The 9,633-nt window shown below is 51.4% G+C and overlaps 1 protein-coding gene across 1 annotated transcript; it reads right to left on the bottom strand.

Annotated features, from left to right (window-relative positions):
* Positions 1–1,718: 1,718 nt before the first annotated feature.
* On the bottom strand, positions 1,719–2,318 carry LOC309817699 (putative endogenous retrovirus group FC1 Env polyprotein; the record flags this gene model as incomplete). The annotated part of the gene is made up of 1 exon (XM_082646965.1): positions 1,719–2,318. The coding sequence occupies one exon, from the start codon at positions 2,316–2,318 to the stop codon at positions 1,719–1,721; it is 600 nt and encodes a 199-aa protein (XP_082503091.1).
* Positions 2,319–9,633: the final 7,315 nt, after the last annotated feature.

Below are 9,633 nucleotides of genomic sequence, written 5' to 3'. Positions count from 1 at the left end.
CTTCTCTAGGCAAGAGACACAAGAGGAGGAAAAGACCTACAATAACAAACCCAAAACAATTAAGAAAATGGGAATAGGAGCATACATATTGATTGTAAGGAACGGCACCAAAAACGGAGGAGAGCTTAAACAAGCTTTATTTGGGAATGCTCCCAGGCGAGGTTCACTGGTCCGAGAGAAAGGGGCCAGAGGAGTCGCGCCCGGGTGCAGGCACAAACAAAATTTATAGGGGTGGACGCAGGGGAGGTGCTTGCTGTGTGAAGCAGCCCATTTTTGGTAACCTCTCGGGTGTTGTAGCAATGTCAGGTGTTGGTTGCATCAGTCTCAGAGCCGCTGGTTCTGCCCCTCGGGAAGTGGGAAGACCAGGGCCGAGTGGTGTGGCAATGTCAGGTGTCAGTTGCATCAGCCACTTTGGTGAGGGTTCCGTTTGGCTTCCTGGGCCCTTCCCTGGACCTGCTGGCCTTACATCCCGACTTCTTTGGTGTAATGGGGCAACGTTTTGTCTCTGGCTACTTCCTGCCGTACAGGGGCGCCGTAAGGGAGTTGGGTGGCCAGCGGTCCGGAGGTTAGGGGAGGGTGGCCACAGGGGGTTCTGTGGGTAGTAAGGTATACGGGTGGAGGAGCATCTGATTTACCACGACCCGAGAGACTTCTTGTATGCGACTGCGGAGAACCCTGAGGAAACAGGGCGCAAGCATGAATAGGATGCAGATAAGGATTAAGGGGCCTAGGATTGGTGTCAGCCAGGTATAGAGGGTGGCTGCCACCAAACGGGGATGGGGGAGGTGGATTGTCACTGCCTGCATTGGAGTTCTTCTTTTAAGCATCGGAGAGCATCTACATTGTCTTCAACGCCCCCTGTCTCGTTGATGTAGCAGCAGCACTCTTCCTGTAGGAAGAGGCAGGTACCTCCTTTGTCGGCTGTCAGAAGGTCCAGGGCGCGTCGATTTTGGAGGGCAACTCGGGCTACTGAGGTGATCTGACACAGGAGGGAGGTGATGGAGGCGGCAGAGTTCTCAATGGCTAGCTGGAGTTTCTTTTCTAGGTCGCGGGATGTTGAGACACTGTGTGTTAGGGCTCCTCCCCCGATGCCCGCAGCGACGAGAGAGGAGGCGAGGGAAATGCCTGTGACCATAGGGAGAAAGATGGCCCTTTTTTGTCAGCCAAAAATTTGTGTGGTAAGTGAGAGAAATTCGGCGTGGCCATATAATGTGAGTTGTGGAACAAGGGTGACGGGGATACGTGGGAAGGGGGAGGAAGAGTTGACCTCTTTTGTAAGGGAGCCATTACACCAAAAGAACAAGCCTGGTGGGGCCCCCATTGGCGTAGTTACAGGGAGGGATGAATTGCAAGGGAGTGCATCATCAGTTAAGTTTGGGCGGCTGCCATAGCAAATTGTGAGGTTCTTTTTTCCTAAATCAAGGAATATGGGGACTCTTAATGGGGGAAAAGATAAGTTCTGGGAGAAACTAGGGAGGGTAGAGGTGAAGGGCTGATCGAGTAGGACAGCAGTGAATGGTGGTCGGGCAAGTGAGGCACATAGAAAGCAGTCAGAGATGTTGCCTATTCTGGTGTGATTAAGCATTTGCACCCCTTGGCGGATGAGGGCCAACCAAGGAAAAGGGTCCGTCTTGTGCTCAGGGTGGGGTAGTTGGCGTTCTAGGGCCTGTTCCGTCTCCTGGACCATGGTGGCCTGTTTGCTCAAGTGCTGGATACTTTCAGGGATCACTCTGACATATGAGCGGAAGACCCTGATAGAGCCCACGGTGGTAGGCATCAGTTGCCCACTGGTAGATTTTTCCTTGTACCCCTTTTACCCATCTGGTGTCCCAGGGATCTTTGATGTTGATGAATAATTGACCGTTGCCATTTGCGGTGAGCAGGTGGGATTTTCGGAGCGAGCTCCTGGTATCTAGTTTTGCCACATGGATGTTACATGAGTGATAGGGGCACCCCCCGTAGGTCTCACCCCACCATTGACAGTAGTCTCTTGTCTGATCGTAAGTGAAGCAGACAGTGGGGGTGGACCAACCCAGGGGAACACCTTCAATGTTAGAGATGGGGATCTGGACTGTCACCAGGGCCTGGCACCCATCTCGTTGGCAGTCTCCCGTGCCCAGGACTCTTGCGTGGGTCTGACCTTTAGCTTGCCATGTCCCGTGGACCTGGAAGCGCCATAGGGACATCTGGTGAGTCCTGGGTGGCAGGAGGAGCAGCAGGAGGAGAGACAGGGTGACGGACAAGCTGTAGTCTCGTGGGACCCAGCAGTAGGGCCATCCAAGCCTCTGGAGTTGGGGCCATTTTAAGGCGGGAGACATGGTACCAGGAGGGGTGTCCCAAGAGTTTAGCTGTCATGGGATTGGTCACCGTATGGGGGCCTGTCCCCCATGGCTTGAGAGATTGGGGGTGTAATTCTTTGAGGAGGACGCTATCGCTGGGTTGTAGAGGGAGAGAGGAAGTTTCAGAGGCAGTGACCGTCAGCAGGTTGTGGTCAGCATGTTCACGGAGAAGGTGGTGAAGCAGAGACAGGTGGGGAGGTAGGAAGCTAGGGGTGGGTTTGGGGTTGGTAGGTTATGGAGGAGAAAAGGGCAGCCATAGAGCAGTTCGAATGGACTGAGACCAGTAGGGGTCCGAGGTGAGGCTCGGATTCGGGTGAGGGCAAGAGGGAGCAGATCGGGCCATGAGATACAGACCTCAAGGGAGAGCTTGGTGAGGTGGTCTTTCAAGATTCTGTTGGCATGCTCAGCCTTACTGGATGACTTGGGGTCATGGACGTGGAGTCTCCAGGTGATCTGAAGAGCCTCGGATACCTGCTGAACCACCTGAGAGACGAAGGTGGGTCCGTTGTCCGACTGGATGGAGATCCGCAGGCCAAATCGGGGGATGATATGTTGGAGAAGGATGGTGGTGACCATATCTGCCATTTCTCGGGCCGTTGGGAAGGCCTCGATCCAACCTGAAAAGGTGTCAACGAGAGTGAGCAAATATCAGAAGCATTTACAGGGGGGCACGTGGGTGAAGTCAATCTGCCAGTCCTCACCAGGTTGGTGTCTGCACATCTGATGAGTAGGGATTCGGGGCCATAGACCTCCTTGTGGAGAGACAGACGCGCAAGTCTGGCAAGCCACGTGAGTTTTTGAGATGGCATCTCTGAGTCCAGGCATGTAAAAGAGGGGATCTAGGAAATGGAACATCACCTTCGGGACAATGTGTAGGGACTTGTGAATGTCTGATAGGAGGCTGGCCGCTTGGGCTGAAGGGAGGGCAACTTTGTTGTCCATAAAAATCCATCCTTTTTCGGCCTGGTGGTCCCCTTTGGATAGTAGGGCTGTCTCTTCGTGGGGGTCATATGCAGGTCAGATTGAGGTGGTGAGGAACAAGATCGGAGCTGGAGGGGCCTCTTTAGTGAGCTCACGGGCCACGGAGTCGGCCTTTGAGTTACCTTGTGCTATTGGGTTAGAAGGAGACTGTGGCCCCTGCAGTGGATGATTGCCACCTCCTCAGGCAGTTGGAGGGCCTCCAGAAGTTTTGCGATGAGGGAGGCGTTGACCACCGGGGAACCCTTGGTGGTCAAAAGTCCGTGCCCCCTCCAAAGAGCTGAATGGCTGTGTGCAATCAGGAAGGCGTATTTAGAATCTGTATAGATATTGACCCTTTTGCCCTTAGAGAGGTCAAGGGCGCACGTGAGTGCTATCAGTTCAGCCCTTTGAGAGGTTGTTCCTTCTGGGAGGCGGTTGGCCTCGATAATGGTTGAGATGGTTACTACCACATAGGTTGCCTGGTGGTGTCCGTCGGGACCGAGTATTGAGCTGCCATCTACGAAGATGGTGCAGTCCGGGTTTAACAGTGGAGTGTCAAAGAGTCCCTCCCTCGGTGGGCTGAGGGCCTCTATGACTTGGGGGTAGGAGTGGAAAGGGGAGGTCCCGGAATCGAAGATAGGCAAGAGGGAGGCCAGGTTTAGGCGCGGGGAGAGGTCGAGGGAGATAGCAGGGTTTTCAATGAACAGCAGGTAGAATTCCTGGATGCGGGAGGGGCCCAAGAGAGAGACTTATGGCCGAAGAGGTCGGCCAGTCGGTGGGAGGAAAATACAGTCAGCGGGTGGGCCAGGGTCAGCTTGAGTGTTTGTTTGGACAGCTCGGCTGCTGCTGCCAAAGCTCAGAGGCATGGTTGCCGTCCCCGAATGGTTGGGTCAAGTTGTTTGGAGAGGTAGGCCACGGGGCGATAGGAAGGCCCTACAGGCTGGGCAAGAAGTCCAGTAGCTATTCCAATCCGTTCATCTACAAAGAGGTGGAAAGGACGGTCTGGGTTAGGCAGAGAAAGGGGAGGGGAGGATATCAGGGTGTCTCTGAGGGTGAGAAAGGCCAGTCAAACAGTGGAGGGAGAGGTAAGGGGTCCTTGGGGGGTTTCTTTAGCAGCTAAATATAGGGGCTTAGCAAGAATAGCAAAGTTAGGGATCCAGTGTCGGAAAAATCCTATTAGGCCCAGAAAGGAGAGAATCTGGTCAGCTGTCACTGGAGATTGGAGGTCGCGGATGGCCTGGGTGCGGTCAGCTGTCAGGCTCTTTGTTGTGGGGGTAAGGTGAATCCCCAGGTAGGTTACTGAGGGTGTAGACAGTTGGGCCTTGGCTGGAGAGACCCGATAGCCGCGAGAGCCGAGATAATTGAGGAGGTCAGCAGTGTGCTGTTTTGAGAGGCTGAGAGATGGGCTACAGAGGAGGAGGTCATCCACGTATTGGAGGACTATAGTGGGCATGAGAGGGCAGGAAGCAAGATCCCGCGCCAGAGCCTGGCCAAAGAGGTGGGGGCTGTCGCGGAAGCCCTGGGGAAGAACCGTCCAGGTAAGCTGGCGGGAAGCCTGGATATCCGGATCTGTCCAGGTGAAAGCAAAAAGGAAGTAGGAATCAGGGTGCAGGGTGATAGAAAAGAAGGCGTCCTTGAGATCTAGGACCAACAATGGGTGGTGGGTGGGGGGATATGGGAGAGCAAAGTGTATGGGTTTGGCAAAACTGGGTGGAGGGGAATTATCGCCTCATTGATTAGTTGGAGGTCCTGGACCAGGCGGTAATCTCCTGAGGCCTTGCGGACAGGCAGGATGGGGGTGTTGCAGGGAGAGTCCGTGGGGATGAGGAGCCCCTGGTCTAAGAGTTTGGTGATAATAGGTCATAAGCCCCTTAGCTGAGTTTCAGAAATGGGGAATTGGGGCCTGGATGGAAACTTGGAGGGGGTCTTTAAGACAGATTAGGACAGGGGTGTGGTGTGTCGCTATTGTAGAGTTTGATGTATCCCAGACCTGGGGGTCTATCCGGTTGGGGGAGATGGGAGGAGGAAGAGAGGAGGGAGAGGGCTCCACTGCCAGACTGAGGAGGGGGAGCAGGAGTTGAGAGGAGGAGGCCTTAGGATCAAGTCTGGCAATTTGGAGAGAGGCCTCTAATTGGAAGACAACATCACGACCTAGCAGAGGAACCGGGCAGGGCGGTATGACTAAGAAAGAATGAGTGAAAGGGAGCCTCTCGATGTAACATGAGAGAGGGCCGGTCTGGAGCGGGAAGAACGGCTTACCGTCGATGCCCATAACCGAGATCTGGGAAGGAAAAACTGTCCTGGAATATGTAGGCAAGACCGAATAGGTAGCCCCCGTGTCCACCAGGAATGAGATGGACTCACCCGCTACCTGTAGCATTACCCTGGGCTCGGCGAGGGTGATGGGGGTCTTCGAGTCCGGGTGTCAATCGTCAGCCAATCCCAGGAGTTCGAGTGGTGGAGCCGTCGGGTCAGTCCACCCTCCATGTGGAGGTGCTGAGGGAGGACCGGCCGTAGGGCAGTCACTTTTCCAATGGCCTGTTAGCCCGCAGCCATGGCAGGGCTTGGAAGGAGGCCGGGGATTGGGACATTGACGAGCCCAGTGCCCCTCTTTTCCGCACTTGAAGCAGGCCCCTGGTGGGGTTTCCTTCGGCAGGTCCCGTGGATGCTGTCCATGGGAGATGGCCGGCTGCAGGCTGGCTCTGAGGGCTTGGGTTTGGAGGGCCACCTTTTGGTGCATCCGAGCCTCTTGGCTGGATTCTGCCAAATCTTCACAGGCATTATAGACTTTAAAGGCCATTTTTACCAGGTTTCGGATGGGAGTCTGGGGGCCGTCCTCTGCCTGCTTAAGTTTTTTTCTGATATCAGGGGCTGATTGGGTGGTAAAGTGGGTGGCCAAGACCGTTGCGCCTGCGGGGGTGTCAGGGTCCAAGCGGGTGTAGAGAGTTAGGGCCTCTGTAAGTTGATTGAGGAAAACGGCCGGATTTTCATTGGGCTCTTGGGTTATCTCTTTTAGCTTTTCAAAGTTGACAATCTTGTGGGAGGCAGCCTGCATACCAGCTGAAAAGCATTAGATCGCGTTTGCGGCGACCGTCTTGGCCGTCCTGATAACTCCAGCCCGGATCGGTGCCAGGAATGGCAGTGGCTCCGAGGGGCATAGAATTATCAGTGAGGTGGACCTGTTCTGCGTGGTTTGGGCAGCAGTTTGAATTCTTTCCCTCTCATCAGAGGTCAGAGTAGAAGATAGGATGACAAAGATGTTGTGCCAGATTAGATCGTAAGCTTGAGAGAGGTAGCGAAATTCTTTGATGTAGCGGGAGGAGTTGGCAGTAAAGGAGGCTAATCGCTTTTCTATTTGAGAGAGATCTTGGAAGGAAAAGGGAACATGAACTCTAACCAATCCTTCCACTCTGGCCACCTCTCTTAAGGGACCGAGAAGGTCTGTGTCCTGGGAGTCATGGTGGTGAGAGCAGGTGTGTGAGCTGACTGGCGAGGAGAGGGGTGATGAGAGATAGATGGAGGGAGAGGAAGCAGGGGAAGGAGGAGACAGGGGGAGGTTGCCGGGGGGAGTGGGGGAGCGGTGGGGGGCGATGGAGTAGGCTTGGGAGGGAGAGGGGCCGGCCCAGGGTAGGGTGGGGGTTGGAGAGGAGCTCTGGAGGGGGGAGAGATGAGAGATTCGGGTGGGTCGGCTAGTGGAGAGGGGTCATCGTCAAAGGAAATTAGGGGCTTGGATGTAGGAGATGTCTGTTTGGCAAGGAGGATCTGGGAGGTGGAACAATCGAGGCAGAGGGAAGGGCGGGAGCGTAAATACCAGAAGGCCTGGTAGGGCACCTCGGACCGTTTACCCGTCCTGCGGCAGTAGTTATCTAAATCATGGAGGGTGTTGAAATTGAAAGTCCCTTCAGGAGGTCATTTAGATTGATTGTCTAGAGGGTACCATGGCCAGGCCTCGGTGGAATAAAATATGAGCCGCCTGCAGCGGAATCTTGAGTAAAGCCGAGTTTTGTAAAGTTGGCCAGGAGACACCCCAGGGGTGCCTTCGGATCTGGTTTGGATTCTGAAGTCCCCATGACCTCCAGTTTGTCCCCGGGTGAACAGAGAAAGAGAGAGACTCTCTGGTCTCAATCTTTGGTCACGGCGGATCGGAGAGCAGTCAGGCGGTTGGGACGTCTCCGCAACCACCTGATGCTCGGAGGGAAAATGGAGGAGTCCCTGACATGGTCGCGGTTAAGGACAGGGAGTCCGGTGGGCAGGGACCCTGCGGTTCGAGGGGAACGAAGGAGGAATTTACCCCATTTCTGCCGGATCGGGTGGGTGAGCAGAGGTCCCTGGTCGGGAGGGGTGGCCCCGCGGTAATTTGTGGGGCTGGGTACCCCTGCCGGGTTTCGGCACCAAATGTAAGGAATGGCACCAAACATGGAGGAGAGCTTAAACAAGCTTTATTTGGGAACGCTCCCAGGACAGGTTCACTGGTCCGAGAGAAAGGGGCCAGAGAAATCACGCCCAGGTGTGGGCGTGAACAAAAGTTATAGGGGTGGACGCAGGGGACGTGCTTGCTGTGTAAGCAGCCCTTTTTTGGTAATCTGTCGGGTGTTGTGGCAATGTCAGGTGTCGGTTGCATCAGCCACTTTGGCGGGGGTTCCGTCTGGCTCCCTGGGCCCTTCCCCGGACCCGCTGGCCTTACATTGATAATTACCTTAAATGTAAATGGACTAAATGCTCCCCCCAAAAGACACAGATTGACTGAATGGATACAAAAGCAATACCCATATATATGCTGTCTACAAGAGACCCACTTCAGACCTAGGGACACATACAGACTGAAAGTGAGGGATGGAAAAATATATTCCATGCCAATAGAAATCAAAAGAAAGCTGGAGTAGCAATTCTCATATCAGACTAAATAGACCTTAAAATAAAGACTATTAGAAGAGACAAAGAATGACACTACATAATGATCAAGGGATCGATCCAAGAAGACTATATAACAATTGTAAACGTTTATGCACCCAACATAGGAGCACCTCAATACACAAGGTGAATACTAACGGCCATAAAAGGGAAAATTGAAGGTAACACAATTATAGTAGGAGACTTTAAACCCCACTTTCACCAATGGAGAGATCATCCAAAATGAAATTAAATAAGGAAACACAAGCTTTATAAAATACATTAAATAAGATGGACTTAATTGATATTTATGAGACATTCCATCCAAAAACAACAGAATAAATATTTTTCTCAAGTGCTCATGGAACATTCTCCAGGATAGATCATATCTTGGGTCACAAATCAAGCCTTGGTAAATTTAAGAAAATTGAAATTTTATCAAGTATCTTTTCTGACCACAACTGTGAGAGACTAGATGTCAATTACAGGAAAAGATTTGTAAAAATATATAAACACAGGGAGGATAAACAATACATTACTTAATAATGGAGTGATCACTGAAGAAATCAATGAGAAATCAAAAAATACCTAGAAAGAAATAACAATGGAGACAAGGAGACCCAAAACCTATGGGATGCAGCAAAAGCTGCTCTAAGAGGGAACTTTATAGCAATACAATCCTACCTTAAGAAACAGGAAACATCCCAAATAAACAACCTAATCTTTCACCTAAAGCAATTGGAGAAAGAACAAAAAACACCAAAATTAGCAGAAGGAAAGAAATCATAAAGATTAGATAACATATAAATGAAAAACAAATGAAGGAAATGATAGCAAAGATCAATAAAAACTGAAAGTTGGTTCTTTGAGAAGATAAACAAAATTGATAAGCCATTAGCCAGACTCATTAAGAAAAAAGGGAGCACTCTCAAATCAATAGAATTAGAAATGAAAAAGGAGAAGTAACAACTGACACTGCAGAAATACAAAGGAGTATGAATGATTAGTACAAGCAACTATATGCCAATAAAATGGACATGCTGCAAGAAATGGACAAATTCTTAGAAAATCACAATGTTCTTAGACTGAACCAGGAAGAAGTAGAAAATATAAACAGACCAATCACAAGCACTGAAATTGACATTGTGTTTCAAAATCTTGCAACAAAAAAACTCAGGAACAGATGGATTCACAAGTGAATTCTATCAGATATTTAGAGAAGAGCTGACACCTATCCTTCTCAAAATCTTACAAAATATAGCAGAGGGACGAACACTCCCAAACTCATTCTACAAGGCCACCATCACCCTGATGCCAAAACCAGACTAAGGTGTCACAAAAAAAGGAATCTACAGACAGATTTCACTGATGAACATAGATGCAAAAATCCTCAACAAAATACTAGCAAACAGAATCAACGCACATTGAAACGATCATACACCAT

Source organism: Grampus griseus (genome assembly GCF_964374135.1).
Source record: "Grampus griseus genome assembly, chromosome: Y".
NCBI classification, from domain to species: domain Eukaryota; kingdom Metazoa; phylum Chordata; class Mammalia; order Artiodactyla; family Delphinidae; genus Grampus; species Grampus griseus.
This window is presented reverse-complemented; position numbering and strand designations above follow the sequence as displayed.